Genomic DNA, 19,036 nt, shown 5'->3' on the forward strand with positions numbered 1-19,036 from the left:
AGAGAGGATTGATAAATAGAATAGCACAAACAAAATAATGGTCATCATTGTCTTGTGTTTGTGATTTATCTTTTGAAATTTCAAAATGTTTTTAGGGAACATTGCCCATTATGAATGATAGTCATCATCATTTTCTATATATGGCAAAACAGTGAACTGAGTTTGATCCATAAAATATCTCAAAAAATATCATGAGAAAATGATTCTTTTTTAATCTTCCAAATTTATTTTCTTGTTCTGACAATGATAACATTGTTACTTTAGTTTCCTAAATTTAAAAAACTTTGAGATGAATAATAATGATCTATTCCATGGTTGTTGAATTGGTGTTTGTTAGTTTAACTATTAAACAACTAAATTGGACCAGATCTCAATTCTCCCCCAATCTTTTGCATTTTTTACACGTATTAAATCAATAAAATAAATCTATCAACAATAGAGATAATAGAATATTATTTACTTCACCGTTTAAAAGGTGATGAATTTCATTGTTCGTGATCATGAATGTCTCAGGGGTTTTCCCGGATTTGAAAAAATTAAAATTTTAATTGTTTTTTTATTCGTCGCCGTTTCGAAAAACGCTGAGATTTATCTCAATGCAATTGGACGAACGAAATTTTAGTTGATGAACCATTCTATCTATCACTACTCACACACACACACACACACACACACACACGCACCTTTGTTCGTCTTTGTATCTCTCCTCTATCTCAATCCTTATTCAAGATGGAGAATAAAATGTTTTACAAAAACAATGCAATCGCAGTAGCAGTATTATTTTTAATGTTTATATTATCAATAATATCTAATCATCGAGTAGCAGCACAAGAAACAGTACTATCAACCCAAACAAAGGATTTTGTGACAATGATAATCTATGCAAACACTGATTGTTCATTGGGTGGACTTCCCACACAACCTCCACTCAAAGTAGTTTCATTCAGTTTCAACACTTGTTACAGCTACGGAACATTCAGTGTACAGATACAAAATATTCAACCTTATTTCTACACTACCTACGATCAAATCAATTGTGGTGGTGCCATTGATAACATTGCTTTTGACCAATCGACAGGTAAATGTATCAAATCTGACGCATCTGCTACACCATATTGGTTGGTTTTTAAAATCGGGCAACCTCAAACACCATACATCTTATCATCATCCTATTTATACTACCAAAGAGTCCCCACTACAGTTCTGTATGTTTAAACTATACCATCAAAAAAAACTGGATTTATATTTATATAATTTTAAATTTCTTTTCTAATCTATCATTTATTCTACTCTTACATACTAAATATATAGTACATGTAATATGGCAGTGACTACCAATTACGACTATCAAAGAGTTGTTGCCAAACCTAGTAGTTGTATGATGAATGACTACCCAACAAGAACTATGTTAACCAATACTGGAACGGTTTCACGAGTCACTCTAACACACAATCCAACAGGTTGTACTGGAGGTACCAGCTCTAATTATGGGTCATTTTGTGCAGCACTTGATTCATCTCGTATCGCCAATGGAATGGTGACTTTTTCGTCGCCATTGCCTGATCCCTCAGTAAATGTAGTCACCTTTGGCCGTATATCAATCTTGGAACCTGCTTATGGTTTAACAAACGTTGCATTGTATGCACATGCATCTTGGCAAGCTGCCAATGGTACATCCTGGGATCACAAACCTGGATATGTATTCATGTTGGACAACAATATGTATTTCAATGCTCCAATGAATTTCACAGGTCATTTTATCTTGACAATCGATGGATACAATTATATTCAAGATAAAAATATAACTACTCTTGTATCATCTGAATTTTATTCACCTGATTGTAAGTCCTGCAAAATATTATAAATTATCCGATATTAATATTAATATATTTTATTTCAAATTTAGATCCAAAAATTCAATCTATAAATATAATAGATGTAACAACAAAGAGAATTGAATTCAGTTATGACCCAACTGGTGGATTCCCAAATCCCCTATTTGATATTGAATTGTTGGATGACCAAGGTACTATTTTGATGTTTGATACCGGTTCAAATTGTCCACCTGTATATTGTGTATTTGATATGTTACCAAAAGGCATAAATGTGACAATCAAAGTAGAAATGACTGATATAGCAGGTTTTGTCGACACATTGTCAGTAACGGTCAACCTAGTAGATCCAATATCAGCATTCAATTTTACTCTGACTCCTCAATCATCTCCTTATCCTTCTGTCAACATTTCATTCCAATACACTGGAACTGGTTTTGGAGGATGCACAACATGTCTTTCAATTATAGACACTCGAACCAATACTCAACAATTCACATCCTCGTCCCTCTCAACCTCATCCTATCTCTTTGGACTCTTGTCACCATCACCAACCATTTACAACTTTACTGCCAACGGTACAAATGATGAATTAACTCTTTATCCACCTTCTCAACTTTATACTTTTATTGGTTGTATGTATTATTTGTCATTTTTTTAATTAATTAATTAATTAATTATATTTTCTTACTGTCTCTCTTTATAGTGAATTTTGGTATAAAAAATGTTACTATTCAATCAATAGAGATTACATCGGCATCAGTTTTATTTGGAGTTAATGATATCAACCCAACTTTTTCTTTAATTATTACCGATCTGGATTCAACCATTTCAGTACAATCTTCAAATACTTTAGAGTATAATTTCACAGAATCCCTATAAGCAGGTGCTACTAATCGATTTAGTGCACTCTTGAGGGACACCTTTACAAATGTTGAATCAAGTCTATTTTATTTCAATATGACCACCTATCCTCTATTGTCGGATTTTACAATCACTGTATCCCAAAAAATCAATTCATCCGATCCTAATAGTAACTATTTAGAGATTAGATTCGATTCGATTGGAGGTGCTCCCAATGCAACCAATTATGGGTACACTTCAGACTATCCTAAAATTTTAAAAGGAAATTATTCTGAATTGGGAGTATTTACAGATGCCAACCCTATTCTTCCCAGCGGACCTTATTCCATTACAGGTCAAGCCAATAATACTCAATCCATTCTAACAACAACCACAATATTCTCTTTATATAATTGTAAGTATATAAATCAACAAGAAAAAAAGAGGTTAATTAAAATGAAGATTTATTAATCTTTTATTTTATATTTATAGTCCCTTTAATCAATGTAACAGGATCAACTGAATTTGAAACAGCCCTTATTGAGTGGAATAGTACTGGTGGTGTACCTGGTAATATTACCTATCAAGTATCGAGTATTCCCTCTGACACTAGAAATTCGCCGTATGTATGGTGCAGTGGAATGAATATTAATTCATGTCTCATCACTGGATTGGTATCACAAACAAATTATTCATTTGAAATTCAAATGCTATCCCCAATATTTGATCCAGTTGTTTTAAATATCGACTTGCAAACTAAAAAATGTAAGATTAAACTGTTAAGTTTTAAAATAATAATAATAATAGCTAATTAATTATTTGATTGATTTATTGTTAATCCTATTCCTTTTTTATTTATTATTAATAGATCCATATAATGTAACATGTGTTGATTATAATAATGGAAATAGTCAAGTTGATTGTAATGGTCATGGTCAATGTATTGACAGTACTTGTTTATGTGATGATTCAAGAACTGGTATCTATTGTGAAATCGTTATTCCAGGTGGAAATGGAAATGGAACAAATGGTGGTGGTGGTGGAGGATCAACAATTGATCCAAATCCAGGGATCCCAGAAATTATAATCACCAATGACAATTCATATTATAAATTTGTTATATCACAAATTAGAGAGGTCGATATTGATGATCAAATAATTAAACTGATCGACCTAACATCATTCAATTGGACACTGTCCAATCAAAGCAATCAAGCAACATCAATATCACCATCAATTGTTGTTAATTATTGGAATTATTGAACATTACCAAAAGTAAACACCAACTTTAATTCAATCAATATTACATTTTTACAATTCAATAATACTAAAGATATTAATCAAGGAGATAAGAAGATTCCAATCACATTTGCAAGTCAAACATTTTATATTGATATTGGATTACTCAAATATACAATCGATATTGATGGTTGGGAATTTAATAGTAGATTAAATACTCTTCAATTGGTCACCAACGTATCTCAACCAATTATTGATTATGGAGAGTGTAGTGATAAAGAAAATGATGATGGATCTTTTAATAATATTATCAACAATGCCACTGAATTTACCTCATTCTATCTTGGTAAAGATTCAGCAGTATTGGGTAAATTAATTAATCGTGCATTATTGGATGATATTCCAAGAAAGATATCTTATAGAGTTGAACAAATTCAAGTTACTGGAGAAGAAGAACAATTGAGTGTCATCACACTTGTTCCCAATTTCAACAGTCGAGCCACCCTCGATCCAGACATGCAATTGTTGGTAAAGAGATAATAGAAACAAAGAAAAAGAGGATGATAAACATGATGACAACTATGATACCATTCAAAAGAAAGTAGATAGCCAGTAGTGATGGTGGTGGTGGTGTATTTACTTTTACAGCTACAACAATAAATACTCCTAATTAAATTAATAAATTGGACCATCGTTTGTTAGAACTATATATGCATGTGTTAATATACTATAGTAATTCAATTTTTCTATGTGTCAACTCATCAATGGTTTTTCTATTTCTTTTTAACAAAAAATGAATGCGATTGTATTTATTTAATATTTAAACGATGATTGTATGTTATGTCATAAAGTACTTGATTATTGTTGAAAAAAAAAACCACAGTAGGTGAAAAAAAACAATATCACTAGTAGAAATAAATGGAATGGAAGCTAATTCTTGTGATTTAAGTATTTGGGGGATTTTGAGCAGCTAAAAAAGCTTGAAGTTGAGTTCTGAGATCTTCAATCACTTTTTGTTGTTGTTCTCTTAACTGTCTTTCCTGAGCCAAGGCATCCCTGATTGCTTGGTTTTCCTGGCGGAGGGCTCTGACTGTGTTGTTTGTCTGGGCGGAGGTCATTGCTGAGGTTTAGGTTTATAAAAGGAAGGAATGATAAAAGAAAACAAAATGATGATGAAAAAAAAAGGGGACTATTAGTAATAAAATAAAAAATTATTATTATTGGATTTCTTTTTTATTTTAAACATACATGAGGGTTCTCCCCACTCTGGGAATTCGAATTCCCTCCAGGATTTAAAATTTTTGAATTGGTTGACATCTCTTTTGGATAAAATATAATTTGTTCGATAAGATAAGATTGAATTGTATTATTTATTAAATATTTAATTAAAAATTAAGATAAGATAATGAAGAATGGAATGATGAGAATGTTGAAATTCAATTCAAGGTTTAAATGGAGAAAAATAGTTGGTAAACTTTCTTTGACTTTTAAATTAAACCTTTTTCTTCCATCAATAGGTTATCAACCCCTACCCTGTATCCTCTATATATACTACTCTCTATCCCTCTATCTCTCTATCCCTCTTCCCCCCTCTCATATATTTCAGAAGACAAAGATGAGTGGTCATATTTCCATATTTGCTAATTTAAAATGTCCAATGATTATAATCATTGGATCATCTGTTAAACAAATCTGTAGAGGTGATGGGGGTGTACCAACACCATTGGATATTATGACATCATCCCGCTTGGGTACCTAAAAAGGTATTACCAGCCAGTGTGACATTTGGTGTTTGTCTCAATAAAAGGTCCACAAATCCTCCTGACTGGTAGTTTAGAAAAAAAGAATGTTAATTTAATGTTTGACAAAAAACAATTTTAATAGGAAGTTATAAACTGGTATGATGAATGGTAGAGAGAGAGAGAGAGAGAGAGTTGATTGAGTAATCTAAACTAAACAAGTAGATTCTCCCTGATGTTGTTCTTTCCCCAACAAGTTTTGCTCAGATGGTTCTAAAAAGCAAAAAATTGAGAACAATAAATAAATAAATAAATCTATCAATATATGATTATTTTCTAACATTTTTCTTTTTTATTTAATTAATTGTACAATGATTTAATGGAATATTTTAACACTTTTGGAGGATTTTTTGGCTGTATCTTCTTGATAATTCTAGTAACTTTAACCTTAATTGTAAACGAGCCTTGTACTTTTTTTCTTTATCCATTTTGATTTTATAGATAATAGTGGCAATCGAAATTGAAATCAAAGTAGCAACACCAATGACTACACCAACAATAATCTTCCATTTTTTTGATGGTGTTGTCAAAAATTGGTTAATGGTATCAACATTGATCATCAATTGAAGATCTGGATCAAATACAGCATTAAGATTAAAGTATGGTATCGTTGTAATAAAACTGTAGGACATGTGTTGTTGAGATTTTTCTTAGAGTATTCAATTCGATTTGATATCTTTCGAGGGATATCATCCAATAATGCACGGCTAATTAGTTTGACCAATATAAATTGATCATTTCCAATTAAAAATGATGTGAATTCTGTAGAGTTGGTTGATAATATATTATTGTTGTAATCTTCTTGTCCACATTTATAGTTGTATGGTTGAGTTATATTGGTAACCAATTCAAGAGTATTTAATCTATTACCAAAACTCCAACCTTCAATTTCAATTGTATATTTAATCGATCCAACTGCCAAATAAAATAATTGACCTGCAAATGTAACTCGAATGTCTTTTGGAGTTGTTTCCTCTTCTTCTTCATCATCCTCCTCTTCTTGTTGTTGTACATATTGTGAAAATGTAATTTTAATAGTATTGTAGAAAGAACCATCACTATTTGTTGAATATATCCAATTATTAAGTAAAATTAAAGGTGATATGTTGGTTGGTTGATTGGTTTGATTTGTCATTTCCCAGTTGAGAGTTGTTAAATCCAATGACTTGATAATATTTTGGTCAACATCGAGTTCTCTAATTTGTGAAACTACAAATTGATAAAATATATCTGCATTGTTGGTGACTATTTTTGGGTTGTTTAGTGATGGTTCGACGTGACTATCCCAATCCCTTCCACCATCACCATTTCCACCACCACCACCAGGTTTTACAGTACCACAATAAAGTCCAACTCTATTATTCACACATCGACATGTTCTATTCAAACATTCACCAAATCCATTACATTCAATTGTATTATTAATTCCTTGGCGATCAATACATGTATAATTATTTGGATCTAAATTAAATACAATAATTAATTATTAGTCATTGATTTTTAATCAAATTTGATTTTTGTTATTTTGCTATTTTTTTTAATTTACTTCATACGTTGTAAAGTTGAAACTAAAATAGTTTGATTGATTGGTAAGAATTGAATAGATGACATTTTAATATCCACAGAATATTCAGTATTTGAAGTCAATCCAGTGATAAGACATGAATTAATATTGGCACCTGAACACCAAACCAACGGTACTTGAATCGATGATTTTGGATTGGATACAGATACTTGATAAGTAATATTACCTGGCATTCCACCATCACTAATCCATGTCAAATAAATTGATTCATAATCACTTGTTGAATTGGTTGAATTTATAGTTGGAACTAAATAAATAATTAGAAAATGAAAGAAATAGAATATAGCTCTTCTTCCTATTCTTTTTTTTTCTATTTACTTACAATAATAAAAGGTAATTTGAGTATAAAGGGTTAAATCGGTACCATCATTATTAACCATCAAGGATAAATTTTGAGGATCAGTGACAAAATCTGGCATGTAATAGATGATACTGCCGTTATACATTGTCCTTGGTAGATAATTGATTGTAGACCATAATGAATAATTCGAATCACCTGGTACACCTCCATCTGAGTGCCGTCAATTCAAGATACCAATCATTGGGATCGTTGGTTGAAAGGTCGTATGCTTGAAGAACCTGCTTTGTGAGATTCGAGATGACTGGATAGGTTGTCACTTTGAAATATAAAGTGTTGGAAACACCATAAAAATCATAAGCAACTAGCCCAACATTTGTTGTTGTCCCAGATGGTAGATTAATTGAAATTAATCGATTTGTCACGTCACTAAACCTAACTTCGGTGTAGGTCATTGTATTATTTAAAGAAATGTTACAAAATACCATGCCATTCTCGCTTGGCACTGAAAATGTAAAATCAACAATCTTTGTCTTGATGTTTAAAATTTTTGGATCACTAATAATTAAAGCTAAACAAAAAACAAATACAATAGTATTAGATGAAAGATAATGAATAAATGGACCAGTTCATTGATTCTAATAGTAATACCTACGGTCTAAATATTTATCAAATCAAGTTTGAATAAGAGGTGAACCAATATATAGCCAACATTTTGATTTGAAGATTAGAATCTACATTGTAACATACCTGTAGGAATTTGAGTTTGTCCGAATCCAAAACTATTGAGATGATTGTTGACTATTACTAGAACTAATATTCCAAATAATATTCGAAGTATATAAATAATACTGTTATTCATACTTGTATTTGTTTTATAATATATATATTTATATAAAAGTAAAAGATAAAAAATAACCTTTGTGTGTTGGTTTTGAGGAAGGGGAAGGGATGATCGTCGGGGACATCCATCTTGATCATGTAAACAAACGACACAATTTGAATTTGGCTTTGGTTTGGTGGTACTAATTATAATTAATTTTGATGGGTATTTTTTTTTCACCTCTACCCTTTTAATTATTATTATTTATTTCTTGAAATCTTTCTTGTAAACGGACATTGTACTGCTTTCGAGTATTCATTTTGATTTTATAAATAATAGTGGCTACAGAGACTGCAACCACAGCAGCAAAACCAACTACTACACCAACAACAATCTTCCATGAGTTTGATGGTGATGACAAACATTGGTCAATAGCATCGACATTGATCAACAATTGAAGATCTGGATCAAATACAGCATTAAGATTAAAGTATGGTATAGATGTAATAATACTATATAACATTTGTTGTTGAGATTCAGAAGAGGAGGATGAAGATGAGTCTGAATCTGATAACACAACTGATACTATTCGATTTGATACCTTTCGAGGAATATCATCCAATAATGCACGATTGATTAATTTGCCTAAAACCAATTGATCATTTCCAATTAAAAATGAAGTGAATTCTGTAGAGTTGGTTGATACCATATCGTTGATGGGATCTTCTTTTCCACATTTATCGTTGTATGGTTGAGTGATATTTGTAACCAATTCAAGAGTATTTAATTGACTATTGAAATTCCAACCTTCAATATCAATTGTATATTTAATCGATCCAACTGCAACATAAAATAATTGACCTGCAAATGTAACTGGAATGTCTTTTATAGTTGCTTCCTCCTCTTCTTGTTGTTGTACATATTGTAAAAATGTAATTTTAATTGCTCTATAGGTTGAATCTTTTGAACGACTATATGTTGAATAAATCCAATTATTAAGTAAAATCAAAGGTGATATGTTGGTTGGTTGATTGGTTTGATTTGTCATTGTCCAGTTGAGAGTTGTTAAATCTACAGATTTGATAATAGTGTCGTCAATATCTAATTCTCTGATTTTGTGAAACGACAAATTGATAAAATATATCTGCATTGTTGATTATGACTTTTGGGTTGTTTGGTGATGGATCAATATGACTTCCTCCTCCTCCACCATCACCATTTCCACCACCAGGTTTTACAGTACCACAATAAAGTCCAACTCTACCATTCACACATAAACATGTTCCATTCAAACATTCACCAAATCCATTACATTCAATTTTATTACTCATTCCTTGACGATCAATACATGTATAATTATTTGGATCTAAAAATAAATAAATAAATAAATAATTAATATTAATAAATTAAATTGAGATTTGTTTTTTTAATTTTCTACATACATTGTAAAGTTGAAACTAAAATAGTTTTGTTGATTGGTAAGAATTGAACAGATGACATTTTAATATCCACAGAATATTCAGTATTTGAAGTCAATCCAGTGATGAGACATGAACTAATGTTTGAACCTAAACACCAAACCAACGGTACTTGAATAGATGATTTTGGATTAGAGACTGATACTTGATATGTAATATTACCTGGCATTCCACCATCACTAATCCATGTCAAATAAATTGATTCATAATCACTTGTTGAATTGGTTGAATTTATCGTTGGAACTAAATTAAAAAAAAAAAGAATTCTTAATTAATTATTATTATTATTTTTTTGTCTATTTACTTACAATAATAAAGGGTAATTTCAGTATTAAGAGATAATGTTGTTTGATCATTTTCAAGTGTAATGGTCATTGGTTGAGGGATAGTGGTGATAAAGGTTGGCATGTAATAGGTGATTGAGTTGCCCTGTTTGCTGGTCGATTGTGATACGATAGGAGTCGAGTATGCATATGTAGAATCACCTGGTACACCTCCACTCGACAGTGTTGTCACTAAAAGATACCAATCATTTGGATCATTGACAGTCAAGAGGTCGTATGCTTGAAGAACCTGCATTGAGATATTCGAGATGACTGGATAGGTTGTCACGTTGAGATATACAGTGTTGGACACACGACCAACGTTATCGTAAGCAATAAAACCAACGGTCGATGTTGTTCCAGATGGCACGCCAATTGTATATCCAGACCCTTCGGTATAAGGAACCCCTGTATGAAGAATTTCATGATTTAGCGTAAAATTTAAAAGCACAGGACCATTATCTCCAGACAATGTAAATGTAAAAACAACACTCTTTGTAAGAGAAGACATTATTTTTGTATTACTTACAAATAATGCTTATAAAAATAAAAATAAAATAAAAAAGAAAGTTAAATTAATAAATTAATATTAAATTAATTAAATAAGTATACATACAACCAAGCCATTGAAATGTAGAAGAGGTAGATTTAGTTGTACCATCATTTATAGCTGTTAAATGAAAAGTATAATTGTCGGGATTTTGACCAACTGGAAATTCAAACCAAGTGATGTTTTTGTCAGTGAAGGAATGGAAAGTGAAATTACTAGAGGTTGTTTGTGATACATTGACAAGGACGGCGGTTACACCGTAACCAGGTGGATCGATTACCCAAGACACATTGATAGAGTTGTAAAGTGGTGTGGTTTTAAAGCTTGCTATGTCAATTGGAGGTAGCAATGTAAATGGTTGTATATTTGTTGAACTTTGACCACGGTTGGTAACTCCAACAGACACAGAGATTATAGCTCCCACTGGCAAGTCATTCATGATACAAGTAGTGGTATACTGACACTCGGGATAATTGTATCTTCCAGGTCCCAAAGATCCAAACACAACATAAGTATTGGCATTTGGTGGATCATATCCACCCGATACAACATAACTAATATTTAATGAACTAGTCGTTTTAGAATTTAAAATAATACTATCAATTATTGGTGCTAAAAAAATAATCAATCAATAAATAAATGAAATTAATATATATTCTATTTCTATCTCTATTCTTTTTAGTTTAGCTTTGTACGTACTTGATGGAAGTATAAATGAATTTGATTTTAATGAAACCATTGTTGCATTTAATATATAGTCTGCTCCAAAAGGGTTGGCATAGATAGTCAAGTTTCCAGTGTATGGTATTTGATTGATGATCATGGCAACGCCCGTTGTTTTGTATATTTGGGTGTTGAGTGGTTGACACAACTCGATTGTACAAATAGTGAACCAAGTGTCAACCGATGCAAATTGCACTGAAGCATAATAGACACTCGATATTTGAATGGTGCCATAATGAATCACTGTGACTATTATGGATGGTGACAGTATAGGACCTAGGGTAGCAAAAGCATTGGCAACGCGATAGCCGTCTACAACAGTCGGACAGTTTGGAGAGTATGTAGAGGTAGGTGACAGATTTGCACAAGACACATCTACTTGATTATTTATCTGGATTGAATTAGAGTCTCCACTTAATGGCTTGAATGATCCTCCAACATCATTTGACAAACATGTATTCTTTTCAACTACAACTCTTGCAAATGTTGATGTTATAGTACTTGTTACAGAACATGTTAATCTAAAAAAGAAAAAAAAAGAAAAGAAAAGAATAGATAGTGATTAGCAATTTGATTAGATTATATATACTATGATACATTTGAATTTGACATACGTTGAAATAGGGAATTTCTCATAATAGAGATAGTCAGTGTTAGTTGGAGGTATTTGAGGAGGACCAAGTTTAAACTCTAAATACTTTTTAACAACTGCATTGTAATTACATCCTGTAAAAGAGACTGTACTGTTGGATTCTAGATTGGTACAACTTGTAGTTGTATAGACAATGTAAAAGTATTTAGACACGGTTGCTTCAAATACCATCATTGCACTTTTTGTACCATAGACGTAGCATTCTCCAGGCAAGAATGATACAACCTTTTCAGGTGTTTCACCTTGCACTGAACTACACTCTGAGAATGGGTACATCAACATTGACACATAATTTTGTTTGTTGTATGATGCTGTGGGTTGCAATTGTGCTTCTACTCTATTATTACTGCTATTGTTAACTACAACTAAAAGCAGTACTAATAATACTAATAGCATACTATTAGTACAATTATTCATGCTCATTGTAGTAGTTATTATTTAATTTATGTATGTATATGTATATATATTAAAGATAAAAGATAAAAGATAACAACATCTTCTTCTTTCTCTTTTTCCCGAAGGCAAACCTAGGGAGAAATATCAACAAGGAGACATCTTGATGGTTGTTGTTTTGGCTTGATATGATGTGTTTATTGTTAATGGGTGAAATATCTACTAATCGCAACGACAGATAATAATAACCGGTTGAAAATATCTGTTTTCGGAAATAGAAGAGAGAAAATGAAAGAAAATAAAAAGTATAAGTATGATCAAGACCAAAATTTCATTGTGTGAACAAAGTATTTATTCTAAAGAGCGAATCCCTAATCAATGTGATGAACAGCAAAATGCAAAGAAGTATGCTTACAGTATACTCGGAAACAAATAAATGAACAGAGATAGAGATAAACAACATCCATCATTAGAGTTTATAGATGTGATTGTTAATTCATTAACAATTAAAGGTATTGAAAGACATGATCAAACAAGATGAACTAAATTTAATAATAATAATAATTATAATAAATAATAATAATAATAAATATTAAGATAATAGTATTGGTACTCAACAGATTTAATTAAATATGTTTTAATTACATATTATTTGTTAAAAATCAAAACACTCTGCGTGAGGTCTTGAGTTTTGCGAAAAACCCAACGCAGTTGTTTTTCACATTTAAAAAAATAATTTTAGTTCCAAGAAATCAGCTGGCTTGGTCAATCTCACAATGATATATTTTGTCTTCAATCGAATAGATAGGTAGAAACAAATAATGCGAACAGATAAAGATCAACCATCATTAGAGTTTATAGATTTGATTGTCAAGTTGGCAATAGAGAGAGAGAAAAAGAAGTACAACATCAACCTAGAAGAAGAAGAAGGTGATGAAAACAAGAAAAAGAAAAAGGATGGTGATAACAGGTACAAACAAATTTTGGTAGATGAAGAGGAAACAATATTATCATGGTTAATTTATCTTGTTGTTAAATGTGAATTGACTCCTGTATGTATACATACAATATCATAGCTTTCAAGTATAAATCCTCATGAACCCTAATTATTTATCTCAACTAACCATTTAACAGATTAGAAATCAATCAATCTATCTACTCTATAAATTATTAAAGAATGATCATGATGATGTGACAAGATGCTGGAAATATCAACATAATATAATTGAGAATATATTCAACCTATTAATATCTTCGTCATCATCATTATCATCATCACTTAATAATAATAATGATACATTGCAACAAACACAAATTTTGAATCAATTAATATCAATATTAAAAAGTTTAGTTAAAGTAAACAATAGTGTTATTAAATTTTCTGCTGGTATTTATTCTATTTCAATCAATTTATATTTCACCACACTACTAAACTTTCAATACTTTTTGTTGATTAATTGATATATAGGTCATTATTTAGAATATCTAAAAATGATTAATAATACACTTGATAAACACTCCAAAGATGAAATAATCAGTGAGATTATCATCAGAGTCTTGGAATCTCTAGACATGGACCAAGTGGCTTTGATTGACCACCGACCAAATATTTTTTACCACACGATAGTGAAGGTTCTCTCCCAAGGTTGTGTAAATCATCAAATACGGGCAATCGTAATCACCCAACCAAAGGATGAATTACCAAGTGGAGAAACCTCTATTTTAAGTCAGTCAATCCTCTACTGTTGGCCACAAGCAATATTTTCAAATGACCGAGTGATACAATTTTTAATGGATCGATTAGAGCCAAATATTCTATCTTTCGACCCTCGCTTTATCCATTCAATAGATCCTAATCAATATAAATATGTATGTATTAGAATATTACTCTATATTTCTACAATTTGGAATCTCTAATTTTTTTTAAAATATTGTAGGTATCATCTAGAATATTCCCAATGATTTTGAGCAAATTGGACAAACTAGATCACAATGAAGTCACACGAGCAATCTATCGGTTTATGGAAATAGGAAAAAATATTGGGATCAAGTATTTTTGGAAATATTTCTATCAATTGGTAATACTCCTCTTTGGGACTGGTGGCCAAATATTTGGATACTTGATGGAATTTTGTGTCCACTACCCTCATTTTGATTATTCGGCACTTTCGATCTATCTCCCAAGTATCATGAAACAAGTCATCAGTGAATTGAAAAGAAAATCCAACGCAAATTATTATCAATCTATAACAGAAATGAATGGCATCCTTTTTTTCCTCATCGGGATGGTTAAGAGTTTGTATCCCTATTTCCTACACTTGGTCGACTCTATTTGCGAGTTGGCCCTTGTCGACATTATGTATGACATTTTAGAAATGGCAGTGGCCAAAGAAGGATTGAGTCAAAAGGCCCAATACCTTTTTGACCGGTTCACAAAATCATTATTGTCAAGTCCCGTATTTCTGTCTGTGACAGAGTCAGCAGAAAGAGGAGGAAAACATTTCAAATATGGTATGAATCAAATGAAAAGGATGATTGATATTATGCAAGGTGTTTGGACAACCAATCAAATTCAAAATGTAATAGATATATTTATTCGTTGGGACAATCAATCCCTTCGACGATGGCATTTATATGATGATTTTGATGATTATGGATCTGATTCAGTTTGTGGTATATATGACTTTTATGAAAAAACTCAGATGGATTCATTGGACTATCACTCTGTACTGGTAGAGATAATCCTTCCCCAATGCAACAACCATGATCAAACATCTTTACTACTCGAAACGACACGAACATCATTGGATCAATTCTTGATAGAACTACCAGCCTTACCATATTCAATTCCAACTCTTGTTTATAAATGGCAGATATTGTGTGACTATGAACAAGACAGAGTCAAAGCAGTAGTAGACTATTATCAACAAATCATCCCATTATTATTTCAAAAAATATCATGGACATCTCAACAAATTTCATTAGATCGTATTCTCAAAGATGAAATTCACAGTGAATGGATCGAGGCTAACGAACTTTTAGCGATTATATTATCATTTGGAAAATTGTCAAGCAAATTTATCAGGCATCACAAACAAACCATCATAAATATCAAATTCATATTGAAACAATCAGAGAATTAATTTTCAAAAAACAAGAACAACAAGAAGGATCAGCAATATTAATACCAATTCCTGATATATTAAATGCATTGAAAAATATTAGTGGTCTTGAACAAGATGATGAATCCCTTTTCAAATTTTTCACTACAAATAATTAATAATTAAATCAATCAATAATAAATAAAACATGTGTTATGTGTATTACTCGTATTATTATTGATGAATAATAATAGAATTAATTTGAATAAATAGTTCATTTCAAATTCAATGAGCTATTATTAATACCATGAAGAAATTAAATTTAAAAAAAAAAAATCAATGCATAATTAAAATTATAATCAATTGATTATAGAATTTTTCGAGTATTCTTTTTTTTTTGCGAACATCACTGTAAGCTTCCTTGAACAATCATTAGTGTTTGTTGTTAAGATTAAGAGCAGAACAAAGTATTATCTATTATTATTGATTCTACATAGATTGATTGTAGATATTATAGCTATCGACTACACTATTATTACTATAGTATGTAGTCGATAGCTATACTATATCTTTTTTTTTTATTCTCCAACCAGTCACTCTATTTATATTATATAGATATCGTATTCATTTGTTTGTGTATTATCCATTGTATTCACAAAAAATCACTCTTCCAAAGAAAAGGTCCCCATTCTAAGAAGATGTCGAGTAAGAAGATTATTATAATAATCTTTTGATTCGACATCTTTTAAATAATCATCATAATTGTCTCATCGTACAATTTATGATTATGATGTGATGGGAACACCACTTTTTGGATACCAACAAAGAAACCAATGCTACCAATAAAATACAATATTGTAATCTTTATCAAAGTAATTCTTCTTTTGGTTTTTTTAAATTTATTTGTATATAGAAAGAATTACTACTAGTATTTATTCACTCTATATATCCATATCTATCTGTAGTGATCGAGGTGAAAGAATATTAGATTTATTCATTTAATTAATTGTGTGAATCCAATCCATGCCCAATGAATTTGAAATGAACTGAGTTACCAATAATAATTCCAGTTGTTATTCATTCCTTTGGTTTGTGTTGTGGTACCATATATATTTTTGCTTGGCGATTGTTTCTGGGTGAGACTCTGCTCTGATAAAAAGGCAGATGTGGTAAAGCAGCCTCCTACTTTGCTTGGACCTCCACCCTTGCACGCTTGCAAAATATTGTATGGGTAAATTAGATCAAAGTTGGTTGAGAGAGTGTTGAAGGCATCATGGCATTCAGCTGTACCTGGGTAGAATGAACCTTGACAAATATCTGTCAAGTTTTGGAAATCACAAAATGACAATAATCCATGTCCGGCCATAAATGGTAAATAGTATTGTGCATCGGTTGTGTAATTAAATGATGGATTACCAGCCATACTATTTAATTTTGTTTTGTTGTACCAATAATAATGCCAATTGTGGAATATAATATTCTAAAAAAAAATTAATAAATAATTATTAAGTTAGATAATTAAAATAAATATAAATAATTGAATTAATCTAGAGAATGTACATCATCTAATATCATAATAATAATAATGATACATACCACCACCAACAAAAAGAGGAGAACCAGTTGAAGCATAATCTGGGAATAATTTAAAGTAACCCTTGACAACAGCCAAATTATCTTCAGCCGTTTGAGTGTCACCAGTTGTATAGTAAAGTTTCAAATCCTCATTGTAGGAGAATCCAACACCAGCTGGACTCTCAATGTACAACACATGACCAAGTTTCGACCAACTATATTTATTCTCGACAATATAGAATTTGTCTTGTCCACTTTTCTTGACGTCCTTCATGACTGTAAAGTATCCATTTTCTGCCAATTCCTCTAGCATAATACGACAGGCCCCCATTAAGCTGTCCAAATTTTGATTGGTTTGATTCAATCAAATGAATAGGAACGGCTTATTATTATTTTGAACGGGAAGATCTATTATACTATTAATAAGTATAATAGATAAACTACTGTAATACATATTATTATATTTTGTTGTATGTAATTATAATTATTATTATTTATCATCATCTTTAGATCATTCATTACAAATATGGCAAGTGCACGAAAGCGATCAGAAGAAGACATAGCTATGGGTTTGGCTTTTAATTTAAATATTTTTTTTTTTTTATTTGTTTGCTTTTTTTTTCATGGTTGATGAACATCATTCTAGACTCACTATTATCTACCAACAATCATTTTTTTTTATCTAATTTATTATAGTATTCAACATATAGCTATCGACTACACGATTATTACGATCGTAATAAGTAGTCGATGGCTATAGTATTCACACTTATAACATCTTTGTCAACATCAACCAGTCACTCAACTCCTTTTCTATATATATTTCATTTGTTTCAAAAATCAATGCATAATTAAAACATCACTTTAAACTTCCTTGAACAATCATTAGTGTTTGTTGTTAAGATTAAGAGCAGAACAAAGTATTATCTATTATTATTATTGATTCTACATAGATTGATTGTAGATATTATAGCTATCGACTACACTATTATTACTTTTTTTTTTATTCTCCAACCAGTCACTCTATTTATATATATAGTATTCATTTGTTTGTGTATTATTATCCATTGTATTCATTCCTTTTTATAAATATCATATTTATAAAGTATGTATATAAATCTCAATCATTTCACTCAGACTCTTCAACATTAATTTTTTCTTTTTTAATATTTTATTTTTAAAAAAAAGATTCAAGTAGGATTGTTAGCTTTTGTTTCATAGTTGATAAGTTGGCATTATAAAAGTTAATAGATGTGTAGCTGACAAAGGGGTTGTACTTTGATTCCAGAAAGGAAGGAAAAAGGTATGAGACATTCCTTCCTTTCTGGGATCAATGTACGACCCTTTTGTTGGATTTGAATGAAGCCTGATCGTTCATATGCAACACTGATGACATCCAAACGATTGTAAACGATATCGATAATATGATTCTAAAAAAAAAATTAATAAATAATTAATTATAATTTATTAAATAGATTAATCAAATACAACAAAAAGAGAAGATGATGAGTAATCTGGGAAGAGTTCAAAGAAACCCTAACAGCCAAAATCCGATATTATTATTTTTAAATATGATTATTTATTATTCACTTTTTTTTATCCATATCTCTATGTGTAGTGATCGAGGTTAAAGAATATATTTGATTTATTCATTGAATTAATTGTGTGAATCCATACCCAATGAATTTGAAATGAATTGAGTCACCATTAATAATGCTTCCTTTGTTTTGTATCGTGGTACCATCTATATATTTTTTAATAAACAAATAAATTAATGAATTAAAATGTATAAATAAATCATTTTTATACACCTTAACAGTTG

At 30.6% G+C, this 19,036-nt stretch overlaps 9 protein-coding genes across 9 annotated transcripts; 4 read left to right on the top strand and 5 right to left on the bottom strand.

Moving 5' to 3' along the window:
- Nucleotides 1–741: 741 nt before the first annotated feature.
- Nucleotides 742–4,588, top strand: DFA_06840 (uncharacterized protein; the record flags this gene model as incomplete). Its single annotated transcript, XM_004366157.1, has 9 exons — nt 742–1,205; nt 1,312–1,841; nt 1,907–2,467; nt 2,539–2,689; nt 2,738–3,090; nt 3,168–3,440; nt 3,544–3,917; nt 4,029–4,442; nt 4,520–4,588. 9 exons carry the CDS (start codon nt 742–744, stop codon nt 4,586–4,588), a joined length of 3,189 nt encoding a protein of 1,062 aa, XP_004366214.1.
- Nucleotides 4,589–4,858: 270 nt separating this feature from the next.
- DFA_06841 (uncharacterized protein) lies at nt 4,859–5,032 on the bottom strand (the record flags this gene model as incomplete). The annotated part of the gene is made up of 1 exon (XM_004366158.1): nt 4,859–5,032. One exon carries the CDS (start codon nt 5,030–5,032, stop codon nt 4,859–4,861), a length of 174 nt encoding a protein of 57 aa, XP_004366215.1.
- A 497-nt stretch (nt 5,033–5,529) lies between these two features.
- On the top strand, nt 5,530–5,673 carry DFA_06842 (uncharacterized protein; the record flags this gene model as incomplete). Its single annotated transcript, XM_004366159.1, has 1 exon — nt 5,530–5,673. One exon carries the CDS (start codon nt 5,530–5,532, stop codon nt 5,671–5,673), a length of 144 nt encoding a protein of 47 aa, XP_004366216.1.
- Nucleotides 5,674–5,916: 243 nt separating this feature from the next.
- DFA_06843 (uncharacterized protein) lies at nt 5,917–8,458 on the bottom strand (the record flags this gene model as incomplete). The annotated part of the gene is made up of 7 exons (XM_004366160.1): nt 5,917–5,926; nt 6,101–6,362; nt 6,584–7,174; nt 7,267–7,545; nt 7,621–7,748; nt 7,834–8,167; nt 8,347–8,458. 7 exons carry the CDS (start codon nt 8,456–8,458, stop codon nt 5,917–5,919), a joined length of 1,716 nt encoding a protein of 571 aa, XP_004366217.1.
- Nucleotides 8,459–8,669: 211 nt separating this feature from the next.
- On the bottom strand, nt 8,670–12,568 carry DFA_06844 (uncharacterized protein; the record flags this gene model as incomplete). Its single annotated transcript, XM_004366161.1, has 7 exons — nt 8,670–9,490; nt 9,714–9,785; nt 9,862–10,140; nt 10,206–10,757; nt 10,837–11,382; nt 11,470–12,014; nt 12,108–12,568. 7 exons carry the CDS (start codon nt 12,566–12,568, stop codon nt 8,670–8,672), a joined length of 3,276 nt encoding a protein of 1,091 aa, XP_004366218.1.
- A 406-nt stretch (nt 12,569–12,974) lies between these two features.
- On the top strand, nt 12,975–13,079 carry DFA_06845 (uncharacterized protein; the record flags this gene model as incomplete). Its single annotated transcript, XM_004366162.1, has 1 exon — nt 12,975–13,079. The coding sequence occupies one exon, from the start codon at nt 12,975–12,977 to the stop codon at nt 13,077–13,079; it is 105 nt and encodes a 34-aa protein (XP_004366219.1).
- A 280-nt stretch (nt 13,080–13,359) lies between these two features.
- On the top strand, nt 13,360–15,818 carry DFA_06846 (uncharacterized protein; the record flags this gene model as incomplete). The annotated part of the gene is made up of 6 exons (XM_004366163.1): nt 13,360–13,590; nt 13,715–13,925; nt 14,007–14,407; nt 14,476–15,211; nt 15,362–15,610; nt 15,697–15,818. 6 exons carry the CDS (start codon nt 13,360–13,362, stop codon nt 15,816–15,818), a joined length of 1,950 nt encoding a protein of 649 aa, XP_004366220.1.
- A 566-nt stretch (nt 15,819–16,384) lies between these two features.
- On the bottom strand, nt 16,385–17,062 carry DFA_06847 (uncharacterized protein; the record flags this gene model as incomplete). Its single annotated transcript, XM_004366164.1, has 2 exons — nt 16,385–16,475; nt 16,695–17,062. 2 exons carry the CDS (start codon nt 17,060–17,062, stop codon nt 16,385–16,387), a joined length of 459 nt encoding a protein of 152 aa, XP_004366221.1.
- Nucleotides 17,063–17,181: 119 nt separating this feature from the next.
- DFA_06848 (uncharacterized protein) lies at nt 17,182–17,545 on the bottom strand (the record flags this gene model as incomplete). The annotated part of the gene is made up of 2 exons (XM_004366165.1): nt 17,182–17,204; nt 17,236–17,545. The coding sequence occupies 2 exons, from the start codon at nt 17,543–17,545 to the stop codon at nt 17,182–17,184; spliced, it is 333 nt and encodes a 110-aa protein (XP_004366222.1).
- Nucleotides 17,546–19,036: the final 1,491 nt, after the last annotated feature.

The sequence above is a fragment of the Cavenderia fasciculata genome (genome assembly GCF_000203815.1).
Source record: "Cavenderia fasciculata unplaced genomic scaffold Scf_EJPB12P01AWP9W-5, whole genome shotgun sequence".
NCBI lineage: Eukaryota > Evosea > Eumycetozoa > Acytosteliales > Cavenderiaceae > Cavenderia > Cavenderia fasciculata.